This window comes from Passer domesticus, chromosome 6 (assembly GCF_036417665.1).
Source record: "Passer domesticus isolate bPasDom1 chromosome 6, bPasDom1.hap1, whole genome shotgun sequence".
Taxonomy (NCBI): Eukaryota; Metazoa; Chordata; class Aves; order Passeriformes; family Passeridae; genus Passer; species Passer domesticus.
The window spans coordinates 33,211,230-33,232,093 of record NC_087479.1 but is presented as its reverse complement, the minus strand read 5'-3'; the positions used below and the strand labels follow the sequence as shown (position 1 = coordinate 33,232,093).

Genomic DNA, 20,864 nt, shown 5'->3' with positions numbered 1-20,864 from the left:
ACTGTAAAACAAAGCACGCCGTCTCAAAACACCTAGGACTGCCAGACCAAAGGCCTAAACACAGAGCTGTTTTAAATTTAAAAACAAACTTTACAATAGACAGACACTCAAAATCAAACCGATTTTTGAGACTACATGCACAGTAGTTTGATTTCAAGCACAAATACTTTCACCAGAAGATATTACATAATTGTTAGGGTTTTGGTTTAAGCAGTAGCAGCATGACTTGAAGCACAGAAAATTTACAGGGAAAGGATCACAGTAGCTGCAGTCAACAGTTGGTTAAAATCCCTTTAATCAGCTTTGTCTTTTAACAAGGCCTGAAAGTCAAGCCCTATCAATCAATATTGAAATTGATTGATCACATGAAGCTTTAATGCAAGAGAAGTATGAAATTATTTTTGTTTAGAAGCACACACTGATTTGGTGAATTACAGATCAGGAATCAGTAATTTATGCAATTATCTGTTCCCCAGGCAGATTTCAAACTATCATATCAGCAATATCTGGTACAATTTAATGTGAACCCAAAGCATATGTAAAAAGTACAGAGGCAATACACATTCCTTAGACTATGATTGCCAATGAATCTCACCAGTTGTTTTTTGTTAAAAAGAGGACTTGAAATGAACGAGGGGAGGGCATCAATCCAGTTTGTGAAATTAAAATGTTTGGACAACTGTGATGATACTTTGTAAAAACATTTGTAGTTTCAGCCTTGCCTGGGAGGTGCACTGGAAGCAACATCCATTTCAGTGGCTGACACAGAAGCAAATTCAGCAGAGATGCTATAAAAACGCTGAGTATGATATGAGCATCACATCCACAAAAATGAGGGAACCTTGCAGTACAAGGAAGCAAGCCAATGCAGCAAGAAAGCATTTGTATCCCCAAAACCAACAATACTTCTTGTTTAATCTGCATTCCTTTAACAGGCCTTAAAACAAGCTTTTAAATAATCCACAGTGAAGAATTTTACAAAACTACAGCATTTTATTGTACTTACCACTGATTCAGCAAGTGTTTAGAACACCAGAATCCTACTTGAAATTCCTCTAAATAAATTTAAATTAAATGTCTGCAAAAAATTTTTTTGGTTTATTTTACTCTAAATTTGCTCAGAAAAAAAAAAAAAAGTCACCCAGACAGAAACATGAAGGCCACAACAGTTTTTAAAAATATTAGGCAGAGATGAATTATTTTTCAATAAGTTATATATTATTTTCTCTGGCACATCTGTAGGCTTTGAATGAAATCACAAGGACCTAATTCTTCATCTACTAGAAGATTAAACTCTTCAATATTCAAAAAAGGAACTATTTTAACTTTTCCTCATAAAACTTGGCCAAAAGTTCTGACCACAGAATTTCAGCTATGATTTAGTCTCCAATTTAAAACCTAATAGTGGCTTGGAAAAAAAATGGTCTGAGACAGTGTAATACAAATCAAATCCCTCTGGCACTCAAAAAGCAAGGGGATTTGGCCACAGAAGATACCACCACAAGTCTTAATCCCTCTGATCAGGTACTCAAACTTCCAAGTTTCCAGACACCCTCACTGCTGGGTAAAATAACAGAAAGACAACAATTTAGCCCCAGCAGTCAGGAAGTAAATGCTGCATTCAGCATACTTTTGAAGAGAACTTCTGTCAGACTTAAAATATCTGTCTAATGCAAAAATGCCAAAAGACAATCTACTTGTCAATTGCGTTCCAGTGAATTGTACAAAAAGCAAATTAAAATTGTTAAATCCTCAAATAAAAAAAAAACAACCCAAAACAAACATGAAAGTGCTCACAAGCTGCAGTAGAACATAGAAGCAGCAGAGCACAGCACCAAACCAGCTGCAGCAGTAAATTGATGGCCTTCTACTAAAATTTCATCTAGCAATCCTGATGAACACTCAAGTGCTGCCAACCTTTTAAACTACTGTAGATCTCAAGACTCTTGCAAAAAAACTTTTTAAAATCTACAGAACCAGGCTTTAAAAGAAAAGATCAGTTTCTGTATGGTTAATGGTTATCTGCCTTTTTATTTGCTGAAAAACCCCTAACAGCTGCCCTAATAGCTTTTCACGCTTAGTACCTAAAAGACAAATAAAAAGCAATACACTATTTTGTTTTTTCTTGGACACATCTAATCTTTTCAGTTATTCATCACATTCATTTGGATCCTACCTAGTTATCTCTATGTTATTTCAGACTAAATAGTTATGTATCAGTCATCAACCAAGCCCAAGGTGCAGGTGGAAGGGCTTGCAGTTCTGGTCTCATCCACTACATGTCTTGTACAGATGTCAACATCTCCCTCCCTTGGTGAGATCTCCCACTGTAGAGAACTGAACCAGGCAGGTGCTTTAATTTTTAACCAAAAGATCATAGAATATAAAAAATCACATTTAGAAGCTTTTTTCCAGAAGAAAACTTGGAAGTGCAATATTGCCTTTCCTGATGCTGTGCTTTTCATTTACATTCAGAGAAAAATTTGGCCTGTCTTTGAAAACACTCATTCCCCCCCAACTAACTTTAAATACAATGATACATAGGAACTATGACTATTCTTCAAATACAGTTTATGAACGATTTTCTTATACTTAAAGGCTAAATATTCTAAGAAAACACTGGGGGGATTATTAAAATTGAGTATTGAGATAATTAACCAGGTTAAGAAGTGTACAAAATATATAACTCTGGATTATAAAGCACTTACATTAACCTCCTGTAGAGCATGATTTTACATCATCTCAGGAAAATTGTATTTGATACCCAATTTTGAGATCAACTGCTTGCAGAGCTTACTTTGAAATTAAATTTAAAACAAAACAAAACCAACATAAAATTTAATATTTGGACACCACTCCCGAACCAGTCACAAGCTCAAGGAAAAATCGTCCTGTCATGGAAAAGACACATCTCTATCCTATTTCTTGCTCCTGCATTAGATTTTGTAAGTCATTTCTATCAGAAATCAAATTCAATCTAGCCTGATTACAGGATGTAAAAAAAATGTATTTTCTTCATAGTAAGATTTTCACAGCTTCTCATTTTTATTCCTCTACTGTGACAATTTGCCACAGTGGACAAAGAAAAGCACTTGGCAAGGCCTGTTCTCATCCAAACATTTTCAAGTATTTTGTGTTTGAACCACCTGACACAAGCCAGTCCAACCTATCTGTGACTTTTGATTTCTAGGCAGAATGCTCAACTAAAGCAAAATATACTAAACAATTTACCTCTGTGAGGGATCCACAAGGCACTCCACCATGCAGGACTCTATCCAAACCATGAAGCGTGCTGGATAAAAAGGCCGAAGAAGGATTGACAGACTTCCTTAGTTTCATTTCATAAGCCTACAAAAGGAGGAAAAACAGCAAAAGAAAACAATAAAATTAAAAAATGCCTTTTCTTTAAATGGAAATAGGAAAATTGTATTTGCTTTCAACAACCTGGCATGACCAAACATTCGACAATGAGAGAAGTACTGTTATATTCAGCTATAGTCTGCCCTTAGCTCATCACCCTTCCTGGTATTTATATTCCATTTATAGCTCAAAGAATATATTTAAATCTTTTTTTCTCTCCCTTACCACAATATTAAACAATAAGCCCTTAATCTTGATGTTGCAAAAGTTCTCTGCTCCTATTCAACAAGGTTTGCTTTCAACCTGTAAAATTCCCTGATCAATGTTCATTGCCAATTTGCTAGCTTCAAATACATGTAGTAAAAGTCATACTAATTCTTCTATTACTAATTTTATTGCAGCACATTAGTGAATTTAAAGTCTCACAGAATTACTCCTATAATTACTATGCCAATTACACATTTGGACATGGATTATTTTTGTAAGGAATAAAAAGGGGGCTGCATTAACTGAGGTCAGAACTGTCTGTATCCTCTCTGTTCTAAAAGACAACTTCAAACATGAATTCAAAAAAGAAAATAAAATGCTGCCACTGCATTGCAGCCAACATGTTTCCTTCTTGCACCCTCTCCAGTCAGGCTAATGTAGCCTAAGGCACACTACAACAACTCATTTACATGGGTGGAAAAATCCTTAAGAAATTATTTTCAGGATCACTTCAATTCTGGCACCACTTTTATATCTAAATCAAAATTTATACCAAAATTCTTATTATTTGCTTGTAGTAAAAAAAAATTTTAAAAATTTTAAAAAATTTTCTTAGCTGCAGGATACATGCCAGAAGCAATTTTAACTTGCTGGATTGGCAGAGAGTATGATTTATTTCCCTACTGCACTTAGAACTGACGCTGCAAGCCTGAACAATCTCATGGGGCTATAATACCTAATAAATGCACCTGTATCAACCTAAAGTGCATCAAAGACCTATATTTAAAAATAAAAACATTATGTCATTGTGCAGTAAAACTGAGACAAGCCTCCCAGCTAAAAAGATGAGCGACAATGTTGAGCTTTTCCCCAGACATTGTATCAAGAACAGTATCAACACAAGCACACTCACCGTCTGCATTTTGGGAGCACAAGCTCGGCTGACTTTACAAAGAAGCTTCTGCACCTCATAGTAGCTCTGTCCCGTCACTTTCATTAGCTCCAAGAGGGAAAGACACAAGAAGTCCTGAAAGAGTACAAAGCAATTCAGAGAGCTCAACCTAGAAATCCAGGCTGGGGACTAAACTGATGCAATCTGTCCAAAATTAGTACATATTCCACAGGTTTAGCAACTCTCCCTTCAGATACTTCTACACATTGCTGAGGTCCCTCCCCTCTCAGTCATCTCTCCTGGAGGCTGAACAGGCCCAGCTCCCTCAGCCTTTCCTTGTAGAGGAGATGTTTCAATCCCCTCTTCATCTTCAGTCCTTCACTGGACCAGCTCCAGTAGCTCCCTGTCTCTCTGGTCCTGAGGAGCCCAGAACTGGACACAGCTCTCCAGGTGAGGCTCACCAGGGCTGAGCAGAGGGGCAGGATCCCCTCCCTTCACCTGCTGGCCATGCTCTTCCCAATGCAGCTCAGGATCCCATGGTCCTTCTTGGCCACCAGGACACACTGCTGGCTCAGGGACAGTTTGTTGTCCACCAGCACCTCCAGTCCTTCTCCCCAGAGCTGCTTCAGTGACTTCCATACCTCCACAGGGACAGTAAGTACATAAAAGCTTAAATGTTTTAGTTAGGTATCCATGATTTTAAAGCTCTATTTTTAAAAGGCAGCAGGCCAGATAGTGTCTGAAATGCTCCCTACTTTGTAAAAACTAAAGCTCCCAAAAAGTGAACACAACATGCATTAAAACAACAGTCACACACACACAAAGAAAAAAATAGGAAAAATCACCATCCTACAAAAAAACCCAAAACAACCCCACACCCAAAAAACCCACTCCCCACAAACAAAATAACACTTTCACCTGACAGGTGGTGATCTGATAGCGACTCAGCCTTTCACACATTTCCTGAGACAACTGTGCTCTTCTTAGTTTCTTAGCAGCCATGCTTCACAATCTACAGGGCAGACAAAAAAAATGTCTGAAAGATGATTTGAATATGCCTGTGTGACAATTCCACTAACTCCCCGCTAAAGAACACACGATGTAATGTGATATAGAGTTCCCAGATAAGTCTGTGTCATATTACCAGTCTGAATACAGTTTTGTTAAATTACATCTCATATTTGACTGTGTATGAGGACACACCAATTGGAATAGCAGTGTCTACACAACAGATGTTTCTGGGACATAAGAAAGCTAGAAATTACATAGTCACAAGCTGAACAGGAACTCCTCATGCTATACTGCACTGGCAAGAAACAATTCTCTTTGGATGTCTGAATATGAACTGCAGGGCAATCTCAGTAGGCATTCAGCCCTAGAACATACACTGCTGGAATACAACACTCAGTTTTGGTGACCCAGTGACACTGAATCCTACTGCACAAAACGCTGTCCATCCCAGTATGGTCCAGAACATACACATACGTATGCTTGACCATGTCGCTGTTTCACACGTATTATTCAGGCAACATTCCCACTATTAATTCATACAGACATTCGGGCAAAACAAAGGTTTTTATAACGTTGTAAGCGCAAATATCGCAAACGCTTGCCATAACACAAAACTGCTACAACTTTGCAGATGCACAGGCCTCCACATCTTTACAAGGTGGAAACTTTATTGCCCCACCTACAAAACTGTCCTTAAACAGGGGGGAACCCCAAAGTCCCAGGCTCCCTCCGCCGCATCAGCCTGGGACGCGCCTGCAGCCGGAGACCCAGCCCGGCCCCCTCCGGCCCCCGGCAGCGAACACCGCGGGCACCACACAACCCGCTCCCGCCGCAAAGCCGCCTCACCCCGCAGCGCGGGGCTCTCGGCCGAGCCGGGCCGAGCCGGGCCGGGCCGGGCCGGGCCGAGCCGGGCAGAGCCGGGCAGAGCCGAGCCGAGCCGGGCAGAGCAGAGCCGAGCCGAGCCGGGCCGGGCCGGGCCAGCGCCCCGCGGGAGCGGAACCGCGCTCCCGGCAACTTTTCAAAGGGCCCCCGCGGCGCGCGCCAGGGGGCGGGGCGCCGGGCAAGGCCAGCGCTCGCGATTGGCGGCGTTGCCCACAGTTAGCGCGCAGAGCTGGCGGCCGGCGGCGCGCAGGGCATGCCGGGAGCTGTAGTTCTCGGCATGGCGCGCCTGTGATGGCGGCGGTGCTGCCTGGGGTAGTGTTTATCTGCCGCCGCCAGGCAGGAGACTGCTCTCCTCTGCGGAGACCGAGGGCCCGGGGGGCGTTCAGTGTTCCTTTCGCCCGTAAACGTGAGCGGCCCCCTGGAGGCGGGAGCCTTGCACGGCGCTCTTGTGCTGTAACGTAGGAATTCCTTCCAACCTCTGCACAAAAGCGTCTGCAAAACCCGAGAGTCTGCAGCATGGCGAGTGCCAAGCACGCGGTCAGTTGTTAGTAAAGAATATTGGAATGACGACATCATGTTCATATTTAGGGCTCGCAGACACCTGGTCTGCTGCCAGCTGTGAGAGAAGTGACCCATAATGTGAATCACTGAATCAATTAGGTTGGAAAAGAGCTCTGGGGTCATGGAGCCCAGCCTGTGACCGAACACCACCTTGTCACACCCTGGCTCTGAGTGCCACTCCCAGTCTTTCCTGAAACAGCTGCAGGGACAGTGACTCCACCGCCTCCCTGGGCAGCCCATTCCAATGCCCAGTCATTCTTCCTGTGAAGAATTTCCTCCTAACATCCAACCTAGACCTCTCCTGATGCAGTTTAACTCTATGTCCTCTTGTCCTGTTGCTTACCTGGCAGAGGAGGCCACACCCCACCTGGCTACAGCCTCTTTTCAGGTAATTGTGGAGAATGAACAGGCCCCGAGCCCCCTTTTTGCCAGGCTAAACAACCCCAGCTCCCTCAGCTCCTGATTGAACTCGAGAGCCTTCACCAGCTTTGTTGCCCTCTCTGGACACCCTCCCGTACTTCCTGAATTGAGGGGTTCAGAACTGGACCCAGTACTCGAGATGTGGTTTCACCAATGCCAAATACTGGAGAAGAATCATTTCCCTAGTCCTGCTGGCCACACTATTCCCAGTAAAGAGAATTTCTGAATGTAACAAGAGAAGCAGTCATCAAACATGACTGGCATGAATGTCCATGGTGCGTGCTTTCCAACTCACTCTAGGTTCTACTAGAAAGTATTGAACTTAGTACTACATATAAGTTATCTGCATAATCCTTACAGTACTAAAAAATAACCCAGCTGAAGAAAAAATGGACCAAACTACCTTGGACGTCTAACTGAGAAACTGAGCACTGGGAACTGCATGGCTGGGCTTTTGTCTATTCTGAAAAACAAATGCCACAGCAAAGCTGCAAACTACAGAACACTTCAGCCACTCTTCCAAACGAGTGAACAGCAGAAGCAGCAAGATGCTATCCCAAAATGCCCAACAACCATAGTGTCAAAAAGGGTCAGGGAATTAACGTTTCTTTCATACCTTGAAGGGAGCTTATGTGCTCAGAGAAGTCCAGAGGATTTAAGAAGCTGGACAGGGAGTAAGCAGCCCATACAAAAGCAACTCAGAGCTACAGTGAAAAGGTAGCTGAACAGGGAGAGAAGGCGTGGAGGAAGAGCTCCTCCTAGTGTAGTCAGCCTTTAAAAGTTGACTTGAAAACTGAGAGTCACATTTGAGAAAAGCTGTGTAAGGAAAGGGAAAAGATGTCTGTGGCTTCAGGTTAGTTTCAATGTAAAAAGAAGGACATGACCATACTATAACTTGTCATGAACTACAGTTTCTTCCTCAGCACAGGGGTAGCAGAAGCCCTGCCTTCACAGCAGAGGAAAGGGGAGCATTGCCTTGATGACTTTTCTTTCCTCACACAAAATCAGAGCTTTCCCTTTACCTGCAGGCCAAAAGGCTTCCTCTTCACTTTCTACACAAACAAAATACCTGTAGTAAACCAGAGAACTCTTTTGAAACATTGAGCAAGGGAAGAAAATCTTACCAGCCAAGTACTTTAGAAAATTTTTGAGCAAAATCAATATAGCCAGGTGCCTTTTCTGCAAGTTCTTTGAATCTCATTTCTCATAAGTGTCATGACTGTTCCCCAGTCTGCTTCTCAGATATGCAGAAACACCTTTAAACCTGCTGTCAAATAATTGTGCATCATCTTCTCCATGTAACTCAGGGGAGAGAACATTCAGAGGATAACCAGAGATGTGTTCACATATGCTTAGTCACTGTCAGTGTTCTCAAGCAGCAGCACAGCAGGCAGCATCACAGCTTCCATATGTTTGACGAGGACAGTAGTCACTAGGGAATCAGGACGCTCTGCAAACTGCTCTGCTCTCTGACCTTGGTCAAGCCCCTTGACAACAGGGTGTCTGTTTTCCATCTTGGCTTTGTTTTTCCCCATTTAGTCTGCAAACAGAGGAAGTAGTGCCAGTCCAATAGACTCATGTGTCGGGCATGATACAGCAGAGAACTGTGCTAGTCTAAGCATTTTGCTGCTTCTAGAACTTAAAATAAGAAAGGATAAATAAAGCTAAGAGATGATTACTTTATAAGAACTGAGTTTCACCACATTAACATAAGAAGGTCATTTAAACTGGCAACACTGTAGGAAGAGCCACAGAAAGGCAGAAGTATAACAGCAACAACAAACGAGATCTCACAGAATCAAAAGGATCTAACATCAAGCACACCAATTAAAATTAAAAAGGGAATGGTGATTAGCTGTCTAAGGGGCAATCAGAAAGGGATAGAGTCTGATTTGAAGGACATATGATGAAATACTTATGAGTTCTTACCCAAATAAATACTCAGTAGTTAATAATTCTGCAAGTCCCTAGAATTTAAAAGATAATGGTAAAATGTTTCCTTTCTGAAACAGATTCCACAGAAAAGTTTCTTCCTCAAACCCAAGACAGTCTTTTGTGAGCATTTGCAGATAATAGTTTGCATTCTGGAACATTTCAGATGATTCACATAATTGCTAACACAGTGTCAGCTCACTGATACTGACTACAATCCTCAGGTTTGTTACTATTTTCCAACTATCAAGTCTTTCCTTAAAATTAGCAGTGTTCCCCTACTCCTGTGAAAATGTCTCCCCAGAAGAGTCTACTCCAGCAGAATACAGCAACAATTCTGACTCACAAGGCCAATCCAGATATTCAGAGCAATTCCCCACCTTCTACTTGCTGATTAGTGTCTAATTAGTCTAATATATTCTTATTCCTTGGGGTTACCTACTTGATGCCTACCACATTCTTTAATAGAAAGAAATAACCTGTGAGCTCTGGAGACTGCAAAACAGTTACAGAACAGCACATGCTTTCCTGGGATTAAGGTCCCAAGAGGTTGCTCACTAACAGTACACAAAGGAGCCTCCAATGTATTATTCTATGTGTGTCTGTCTCCCCAAAGGAGTTGGAGATTTACTTCCAATCCTTTGAGGTCTCCCCATCTCAAGAAAAAGAAGGCTCATAAGGAGGCCTGCACCCTGGTTGAAAACACTTTATTTTTCATGCTGTCCACACCAGCACAGCTTTAGCAAAGCTACTTCAACTTGAGATTTTGCCAGATGCATCTGCTCCAGGGATGGGGTGGGGGAAAGGAAACCACCATTCTGTTTTTTCTAGAAGCTGCTCAGCACCGTTGCCATTGGCTATAATAGATTAAGCACAACAGAACTGTGAAAAAGTAACTCATCTTTTCATTTTGTCTTATTCTTCCCACTATGCCCCAGTCATCTGAACTGTCTGTGGACCGGATAAATTGCTTCTCCCCAAGCAATTAACCTTTTTCCTCCTACTCAGGATGGATTAAACCCAATTAATAATGAATCCTCCTCAAGTATTAGTGCAGGCCTGTCTGACCACACACCTTTATACCCAGGAAAAGGAAGATTATTTTTTCCCTCAGGACAGGCAGAAGGCATGTCTCTGTTTTCTGCCTATTCACACATGCTGCTGTGAACCCAGAATTACCCATAACCTCCAAAACTACCTCAGAAATATTCAGTAGCAATGTTTGCAGTGTAGCTTTTTTTTGAAAGGCAGCATCTGTACCTCCTACCCTGTTTACAGAAAAGCAGACTGGCCACATTCACTGCTACTGCAGGCAGAAGGGCAGCCCCACCTGCATGTTACAGCTTTGAAAAACTCATCTGCATTTGCTTTCTGCCCAAACTACAACAAACAAATTGATAGACTTCAGGGATTATTCCACTTTTAGCCTGTACTCATCTAAGAAGATTATCCACCAAGATCAGCTTCCTACTTCATTTAGCTTTTCCTGGTTGAAGGGACAGGAGGAGTCATTCAAGTCTTTGGAGTTTTTATATTTCCCTGTTAAGTTTCTGTTAGATGAGAAGGCCATGAACTGATAAAGCAGCACCATAATAGTCTACAAGAAATTGCTGCTACAGAGCAGATCTTTGCCTGTACATGCTAAACCAAATTTACCCTACATAAAACAATCCTGACATCCTCCTGCCTTTCACCTGTGCCTTACCAGCATCCCTTTTTTACTGCCTTTTCTTGACCTTCTCTTTACTGAAGTTGCTGTGGTTGTACCAGTAGTGATGTCTGCAGTCACGAGGCCTTGCCACTCTCAATACAGGTTTTGCTGCAGCTTTCCCTGAGATGCTGAGATAGACAAAGAAATTACAAATATCACAGCAGGGGGCCTTTAGGAGCATTGTGACCCTTCACAGCATCCAGCCTCTATTGAGAAGCTGCAATTAGACTAGAAAAATCAAAGTAGTGATTTTTCACAGTGACCAGTAGTGAAAGTGCACTGTGTACCCTTTGCCATCACACTCAGAGTCAGACACCATGAAATTAGCACTGGTGGTGCCTGGTTTTAGCAATTAGGGTAGGACATCTGTTGCTTTCAGGTACAGCCCTCACTCCATCTGTAGAGATCTCCAGTGGAGAAAAGAGACAACAGGAACCAGTGGACTCAACTGAAAGATGGCAGACACCAGGAGAGAACAGATCTCAGACACTCATCTCTGTGCAGTTGCCAGAAATGGGGGAAAAGGAGTCTTCACTTTGTGATGTTGCAGATTGATTGCTCTGGCAACCCAGCAGCTGATGTCAAACCAGTAGCTCTTATTTCAATCAACAAACAAAAACCAGAAAGCAAACAAAGCCTGGAACATATCACTCGTTTAATTCTTTCGGTCTGGGGCCTTTGGCTTTTGCATGGTTTTCATTCTACTTATTTTTAAAGGAATTAATGAGATCCCTATGGCTGGAACTACAAAGGAAACTGCTCCAGATATCCTCACCATGAAGATGCTTTTGAAGTGTTTCCAAAGGTGGCTGAGTGGTCTGGAAGACAGAACACACCACCAATCCTGGACAGAGAAAGCAGAAGTCTCCACTCCACTGCCACAGTGTTTGTTCTTGACAGTTTTCTGCTTGCCTGTGAAAGAATGAGACATCTTCACGCCCTGCAATTGGATGTTACTCATGCTCACACACACCTACAAGGAACTCAGCAGTCTCAAACAAGATCAAAACAGAGACCCAGTGTCCTGTGTCTTAGCAGATGGAAGACCTCTCTTAGTGGATAATTACAAAAGATTTAACCACAGAGGAAAGAAGAGATCAGGTTAATCCTGTGGTGATTATTTTTTTACCTTGAAGCATGGCACTTCTTATCCATTTTACTGGGAGGATCACACAGCAATAATATATGCAAATATCACCCCAGTACTCCAGCATCGCAAACTCAGTTACTATAGAGACTATCCAGGCAAGCATGTTTGTCACTCAGTGTTTGGGTACAATGCTATAGCTATGATCACATCATCCTCACCCTACACTGACTGCCCATGACAAATTGATTTTACAGAGCCATAGCTATTTTTTAAGTAAATCACTGCAGCAAATTGTATTAAATCAACTATGCAGCAAATTAAGCTTATATTTAATTGAAGTAAAATAGGACATTTGTACAGCAAGAAGCTGAATGCATGAATGCAGCTGTTTTGCTGAGCCAGGGTCCTATTAATTGTCTAATAACTGAATTTTTGTTTCAATGGTCTTTAGGATAGAGGTGTATAAATCTGCATGAAGCATCAGAGTCCAATCCAATTCAGTCACTGAAGGAATATTTTCCTGGACCTCAGTTTTCACACCAAAAAGGGAAAGGGTATGAAATGAGAACACTCTCAGCCTTGCAAAATAAAATGCACCATAAGGAAAGGTGCCACTGAGATGACAGAAGATGGAGACATGCTGCATTCATCACTGACTTTCATCAGCTGTGCTGTCATGGCATCAGGAGGGACAGGTGTATCCTGGGCTGTGTGACCCAACAGCCGTGTGGTACCAAAATTCAACTGGCTCTCATTCAGCTTCCACTGGGAGCTGCGTGCTTCCCTGACCTCGCAGTGGGAGCTCACCAAGTTACTTACAAAGGCCAAATGATTTTTTTAAAGCCTCTGATTTGACCTGGCTTCATTTTAGGGCTTTCAGCTTGAAATACTTCTAACTGGAGCCATCTGAAGAGAATCAGGACAGAAATGTCCCAAACTGGTAAAACTTGAGTCACTCTAAATCTATGGTCATTTTTCAAATATCTAGGCTTGAATGATAAGATCAGGAATATAGACAAGTCATCACAGCTGGGGAATGGGAACATGAGCAAGATTACTTGTTTGTCTTAACTCTCAATGTTTTAAATATGTCAGTATTTAAATAATCACCCAACTTCCTTCTTACACTTGTGAGGATTCAGAATGAAGTCAGTGAAGTGAATAAAGTTATAGCAAATCAGGCTAAGAACAGAAGCAGAGGTTTGGGTATTAAAAACACAGACCATAAACACACAGTTTTGATTGTTTCTTTCTCTCTGTCTTTAATCTTACTGCGACAAAAGGAAGCTGGGAGGATGAATGAATGTCAGATGTGAAGCAAATCTTTGAGCTTTCAATTTCCAATTATAAACCAGGACTAGAATAGTAAAAAGCAGCAGAGGTCAGAAATGAGATAGAGTGGGGGAAAAAAGCAGCATTCACCCTCTTATTCCAGGGATAATGGTTTTAATCTGCTGTGTATGAAAAGAGACACTGGGAGAAAAAATCCAGAAAGAGCAGAATGTTTTACAGGGCAAGAGAGGGATACTTTTAATTGTACTACCCCTATGTATGGTTTTTCTGAGGTTTTGTAGCTGTAATTCTGCCATTCTACACCACAGTCTTGTACCTAAACCACAGAGAGAGTGCCCAGGCCCTACTTTGTCATCTGGGAAGAGTCAGAAGATGAAGAACAATTCTGGACCCGTCCAGAAGACAAGACTTCTGTCTCCATCCCAGCATACCCAAGAAGGGCAGATGTTTAGTTTCTGTTAGATTAAGCTTTTGGCTGGAGATTAAGCTTTGCTGTGGGTTAGCTGCTGATCCTTACTGGATAGTTTGCCTTTCTATCTGCCAAAAATGCCTAGAGTAACACACTGTCTTTTTTTTGTGCAGTCTGTCAACAATTGAAGTAAACACATAATATCAAAACTATGTGTATTAAATTAAATGAAAGAAAAAATAGGTTGGTATGGACAGGAATTCTCACAATCTTTCCTCCCCACTGCTAATTTCCTCTGCTTACAAGTGTCTCCATTCCTCCTTCTGCCTGTTCAAAACTTGAAGAAAAAAGGAAATTGTTGACACCAATTCAGCCACAAAAGTGTGGCTATTAAGGGAATCCAAGAAGAGCAAGACTTTAATTCTTATACTCCAAGGTGGGAAGACTGATGACTTGGTAAAAGGAAATTTATTATCTGCATTCCACCTCAGAAACACTTCCTGACATTTTTAATTTCTCACACCATTAACCTCTGTGCATGAGGGTAGGGGGAACATAGTGGGCTAGTTCATGTTTTTAGGCCAGCAGCACTGCAAAGCCATACTGATGCCCTATATGGCTCTGCAGGTTTTGGAGGGCACCTGCTAAAACAAGTTCCCTTCTCTTGTGCAGATCTCAGTACTTGAGGTAAATCCTGGTTTCCTTGGTTAATGTCCTTTCCTTACTAAAATATGGAAATTTGAAGCAGCTTTGTCTGAGGCAGGATTTAGTAATAAGTGAGGTCCGTGTTCCCTTTGGTTCTTACCCAATGATTTCACCATTCAGTGAGCATAAAACATTCCCTCTGTGATTTAGTAGCATTTTACACAGACCCTGCAAGCATGAGACACAGAATAACAAAGAAATTAGTCCAGACTAAGGATACTACCTTTTCCTTTTTTTCAGGAACCAATTGTAGGAAGGCCCATATCTGTGCTGGTGCATGCTTTTGTCTTGCAAGCAGCTGGACTGCACAGGCACTCCTTGTTGGGAGTGTCCAGCTCCAGCACATGCCAGAACCTGCCTAAGTACCACTGCCTGTGCTGGGCCAGGCTGGTCCCAGAGACTACTGAGCACCCTGGCTATGAGCTTGCACTGTGGAGTGCCTGTATCTCAATTGACTTGTACTGATACTTACAGATATTTGAGGGGCTGCTGTCAAGGTTTGGATTGCTAAATGTCATGTCACTTCTTATTCTAATAGGGCTTCCTGAGCCTTAATCCTTCAATATACAAAGCAGATAAATTAACAGTCTTGCAGGACTGGGAGGGAGCTTCTTTGTAAAACCTCATTAAAACATCTCAGTCTTGTCAGTGAGAACCCCATGAGGGCTTTCATTGCATCTTTGGACATAGTTGTCTCCCTTGCATGGTCTTATGAGCTGGCCAGCTAATGACTTCCTTGGCCAAGATATCTGCATTTCAAAAACACCATACTGTGACAAAATGACCGTTTCTGCCTGCCTTTACAGAAGCAGACAGTTTTCCCACACAGAAATAACCTTTTAACAGTTCAATGAGTAACTGCTGCTCCTCTGCTCAGGCTCAGCCCCAACACTTGGGCAAGGTGGAGCAGCATTGGGAATATTTGATCAATGCTATTGTTATAATAAAAGCTATCCCTGACAGAGCTGTAGGTAAAATATCTCTTGGGAGCAGCATTTCCTGCTGACTCCATATAGAAGGCTTGGCAGAATGCCCTGTGCTTTTCATTTTTTGCTGGTAACAGAAAAATCCTCCTGCAGGGCTGTGGAGCCAGCCTCCTAAAGCCCTTGACCCTGAGTGTGTAATCTCCCTGGAGACTCAATGCACATGAAGAAACATAATCTTCTTGAAGCATCTGCTGTCTGTATTGTGTTAAAATATGACTGGGATGCAACTGTCAAATCTCCAGCTCACTCACTGCAGAATCCTTTACTGAGCAACAAAAACGCAATCTCTCTGTATTGCTTTAAGGAGGGGTATTTCATGTGGCTGCAACCAGAGAGGTTTCTGTATGCAGCAGACATTTCACATGCTTTTGTGTCCTGGGAAGGTAACAGCACAACAGATGGGAAACAGAGCTGTTTCGTGAGGTCACGGTCACGGCATCACGTGCAAATCCTTTGCCCACCCTCCCCTCGTGGCTGTGCTGGGGAAGCCAGGAAGAGCTTTCCTGCTTCTCAGTGACAATTGGCAAGGAAGCCTGGGAGGACAGTCTTGGCAAATGGATCAGTCTGACAGATCAGCTTTCCCGCTGGGCCTGAAAGGGAAGGAGAGATGTTTCTTTTCATAGAAGATACAGAGAAAAGGAGTGTCTCCTCTTTTTTTTCTGAGCCAATTGAGGACTTGGTCTCTGTTCCAAAGACATAAGTGTAGGGACCAGAAAAGAGTGCTTCAAATATAGAACTAGTAAGGAAAGAACAATCAATATGGCTTGCCAATGATACTCAGATCTGCTCTTGTTTCAGTTTTCTGTATTTTTTTTCAACACTGTAAACTCATCTCCTTGACATCTGCCCTGCCCTTGCTTTCAGTCTCGGTCTTCCCTTCCCCCACTTCTCCCTTTAATGCTGGTGTCCTCATTTCCCCTTTTGTACATATGACCCTTCCACTATGCAGGGATTAGTATCTCACTCATAAATATGTGAAATAGATACACAGCTGATTTAATTTGCTGCATTTTGTAGGGCTAGTGAGACAGGCTGGCATGGGGAGAAGGGTATTTTCTAGCAGGTCAGCTGAAGAAAACATCTTGGGTGCAGGATGACTGATACGAAACATCAGCACCAGTCCAGGAGGGAGACCTCAGAGGCAGAGAGAAGGTAGTAAAACATAAAGACTAGGCAAATATAGAAGAGCAGAAGACAAAGTCAAAGATGTTTCTGCTTCTCCCATTTGTTATGCATCTTCCAGGGAAAAATGAGAAAATTGGGGTACATGAGAAGAAAAATGGGGCCAGAAATCCACCCTGACTGCAGTGGTTCAAGTTGTTGGTAACTCATTCAAGAATAGATGCCAGAGGAGCCAAGAATAATGCTGGTCTAGTGAGAAGGTGGCAAGCTAGGAGGGAGGCAGAGGTCTGGGACATGGGGAGGAGATGGCAGTAAAAGCTGTGTAAATGCATGGGCGTGCCCACACTGGGGACACAGCTGATCTGAACAGGGATTCCTGAGGAGGGGGAGAGTGGCCGTAAGGAGGTGACAACAAAGAGCTGGAGATAACAATACTGTGAAGCCCCAGCCAAGAAAAAATTGTCAAGTGGCAAGGATTAAGTCACCAGATACAAAACAGGAAATAGAAATGAACACCATAGCCCTAACAGGCAATAAGACCTTGCCAGGAGGCAGCTAGTGAGGCAGAGAGGAAGGACAGGATGGGCAATGGAAGATAAAGCAGAGAAATAAGGATTAATGAACCATACATGACAGCAGTCAAGGCCAGGCTTTCTGCTGGCTTTGCCAGTAGCCATAAGGTTGCAGGCAGCCTTGCTGGGACAGTGTAACACCACAAGCTTCATGCTGGGTGCATGCCCAGAGGTCAGTGGCCAGGACAACTGCAGCCTGTGCTGTTGTTTGGAGATGTTTGTGCTACTTTCAGCAGTCATGCAGCACAAAGCCCTACCATAAGCAAACTGCTGGGGGCCATGCTGCCCTTACTGCAAGATCAAAGGACAGCTGTTCTTTGTCATCACACTTGTCAACCAAAGTATCATTACCATTACCATGCTAACTCCAGTCAGGCCCTGCTGAAGAGCAGTTCACCATCCAGTGACATTCAAAAGGTGTTTTGCTAGAGAATGCCAGCATCTGGCTGAGGTGGACACCTGTATGTCACCTGAAGAGGAGTCACACAGAGGAGGCTTCTAGTGTGTCACAAGCCATGCTCCACTCGGGTGTTGCTGGCATGCTCAAATCTTTACCAGGGATTTGCCTTCCCAGATGGAAATCCACTTTCCTGGATGGAAAGGGTCAACAGAGGTACCTCTTGGACATTTTGGTCAAGCCCTTTCATTGGTGGAACAGAGCTGGGATGTTTACTCTTATCCTTGAAAATGTCAAAAAACTTTTTTTAATGCTTACTCTCTCTGATAACTTAGCACTTACAGATCCGGTTAGGGACATGCTTACATCAATATGACAACAAAAGCACAAGGCCTGGCCTGGACAATTTGCAATGTGACTGAGACTGGAGACAGCAGACAGATCCAGTGGCCAAAAAATGGAGCAGCAGAAGAACAGGACATCTAGGATCAACATTGCAGCCTGGGTGGGAGTACTTTTGGTTGATACCTTAGCTGAGAAACAGGAGTGAATGGGATGGGTTTGACTCAGCAGGGTACACACTGCTCTCCTGAGCAATTACAGAGTGCATACAGACTGGAAGCCAAACTGGAAGCCAAACCCTATCAAAAGAACCAGAAGGTCCCCAAGTGATAATTCCCCTTTTTATAAAGATTAAGCAGGATAGTATGGTATGTTTTCCTTAATCTGATTTAAACACCACATGTAAAACATGTTTGAAAAAGCCAGGCCTCACTTCCCTCTCTGACTGCTCATTGATTAGTCTCTCATCCCCTGACACATCTAACTGAGGCCACACCAAAGCACAGACATGCAGCTTGCAAGGTCAAGAACATCCAACTTAGATCTTAACCTTCTTCATATGTATGTGGGCTTTATTTTGGATATTCTCTGGATTTCATCTGCTCAAGAAAGTAGCAGTGAGTGGGCAGCTAAACAGGGGATGGCTCTTCTTTGCTGGTAGAAGTTACAATGCATGTATGCCATCAGCTATGTTGGTGCATCTAAACACATTCACTGTATGTATACACATTTATGTGAAGGATGAGGTGAAATTATATATTATTCTATGTTCAACAAAACTCACAGAGATTGACCAGAGAAGCTTTTTGCTGAATTTAGTAAAGAAAACCGATTGTGTACCATTGTGTGGAAGGTAGAGCAAACACACTGAACAGTAATTTCATACTTCCTGCTGTACTTGTGCCTGAAGGCTAGTGTGTAAAATGTTTTCTGCTTTTCAAAGCACTGACAGCTGCAGCTGTTGGGGGCTTCAATGGAAGGTATAGCTCATCAGCAAATATTTAACACAGCATTTTTGTTCAATTGCCAAAGGTGGGGTTTAGATTTGGGGTAGGGGAGCTTGGGTACCTTTCACTGCAGCATGGGCTTACAGTGGAGAAAAAGCATGAAAAAGGTCAGGATACCCCAAAGGAGCTGCTGGAGAAAGAGAAGAAGTAGGAAGAGCTGTGGTATCAGATGAGTGGTCTGACAACAGAAACAGCATCACAGATAAGCTCTGCAGTAACTGCAACACGAGCTGATAGAGCAGATGGTCACCTCAGTTTAGCCTTTAACATAGCTTGTTGCCCCTAGCAATATTTACCCAAAAGTACTCTACTGATGGAGATGGGATTATGTAGCAGACAGAGGGAATCAGTGCTATTTTATGCAGGATACTGGGCTGCCTATCGGCTCCAACAGTCCCTACCTGAGCAGACAGAGCAATGTCATAATATGCACAACCATTTCTGGGACAGCATCACATGGTGGAAACCAGGTAGCACTTCCCCAGTTTCCCAACTTTGTTGGAATGTTATTAACTCACTCCACAAATCTGGAAACTTGGTTAAGAGGTAGTGTTAAACTCCTTTTTCTCTTTCTGAAATGACCTTTTGGGAACTGTCAGGACATTTTCATTAGCTCTTGATCAGTGCTATTTGGGGTTAATTCTGAACCATTTCAGTAATTCTTCTATTTAATTAGTTTGTGAAAAACACTTCAAAGATCCTTCAATGAAATGTGAAAATACTTTTACTGTCATTCTCAAAATACTAAGGTAAAGAACCACACTGAAATAGCAATTTAGAAATGTTGCAAAGGTGATTAACTACAGTGGAAAGCAACATTCTTCACTGGAAAGTGCCCCATATTTGAAAGGCCAGACATCTCTATACATATGCATATCTCACCTATTTAATAAATATTGTCCCAACTGCATGTTTATGTATTTTTATTAAAGAGAAAATTGCTTGTACTTCCTCCTCTTTCTTCTGCATTATAGCATTAAAGCAGGATCACATGCCAAACAACAGTATAAACAAACAGCATCACCAGATACTTAAGGGTCTTTAGCTCCTAAATTGACTAAAGCATAAATACAAACTGACGTCAAACATTTGGGATTACCATTTAAAAATTGCTATTTTCTGAGAAACTAATGAAGGCCATTCATATCAGAAAATTCAGTGCCTACAGTAGGAGTGAACTGCCCAGACTCCAGAGTAAGGAGTCAAAGAAATGGTATGCATCTCTTAGAATAAAAACTGCCAATTTGCTTTAGACCTATGAGAAGTACCAGATACAGAGAATATGAAGAGATTCTTTCAACCTAACTCTTGAAGATTTGGGAGTGTCACCATCAGTCCTTGCTCTGCCACCGTTATCAGCGGTGTTTTTATCACCCTCTCTACTCATCAAAGTCCTTGTATGGTGGAAGCCCATCCTGGCTGCGGACTGGAACTGCACTGCAGAGTGCAGTTGTGTGATGATGATACCGACCTGCTCCAGAGTTGGTCTGTAAAAAGTCACCTTCACATCTGGTCTTCAGGGTCTCAATTAAACAGCTGAAATTTTAAACAAGTAAGAGCACAAATAAGAAGCAGTGATGAAGCTTATATAGGATCTCTTTCTCCCTCTTAAGCATGGAATTAAGAGTACATTTTATAAGGCGAAATTAATTCCTGAGTAGGCGTTGCTACTATTTCAGGTCCTGAAGTGGTATAGCCAAATGGCAGCACACTCTGAGGTGTGTCTATTCTGCTTCTCAGCATGATTAACTCAGCAGGATGGAGAACAACACTACATGGCTTTTAGGACTTATATTGGCTTAATGTGCATTAGCTTGCACATCCCAAGGTGACATATTTTTCCACAAAGTTGTAAGTTGGGAATTGCCTAGAGAGAAAGAGGACTGGATATTTTGAACACTCCTAGTTCAGAGTAAGCTCAAGCAATCATACACTTTGGGGCACGCAAACATTTGTGTTTCCACA

General features: G+C 42.4%; 1 protein-coding gene across 34 annotated transcripts in view; it reads right to left on the bottom strand.

The window, feature by feature from the left end:
• RAD51B (RAD51 paralog B) overlaps positions 1 to 20,864 on the bottom strand; it is a 404,685-nt gene that overhangs the window by 360,913 nt on the left and 22,908 nt on the right. For 10 of the 34 annotated variants that reach the window (XR_010364587.1, XR_010364588.1, XR_010364586.1 and 7 more), the window contains exons 1-3: positions 4,958 to 5,104; positions 4,481 to 4,594; positions 3,232 to 3,348 (exon numbers count right to left, since the gene is read on the bottom strand). Coding sequence is in view for 24 of the 34 variants with exons in the window: in XM_064424285.1 (XP_064280355.1) it covers positions 3,232 to 3,348; positions 4,481 to 4,594; positions 4,958 to 5,098 (372 nt within the window). In the remaining 10 variants the exon portion in view is untranslated. Of the gene's footprint in view, positions 1 to 3,231; positions 3,349 to 4,480; positions 4,595 to 4,957; positions 5,110 to 5,377; positions 5,472 to 6,149; positions 6,284 to 6,316; positions 6,361 to 20,864 lie in introns of those variants that run through there. The other 24 variants (XR_010364582.1, XR_010364584.1, XR_010364583.1 and 21 more) reach the window with 10 other exon arrangements.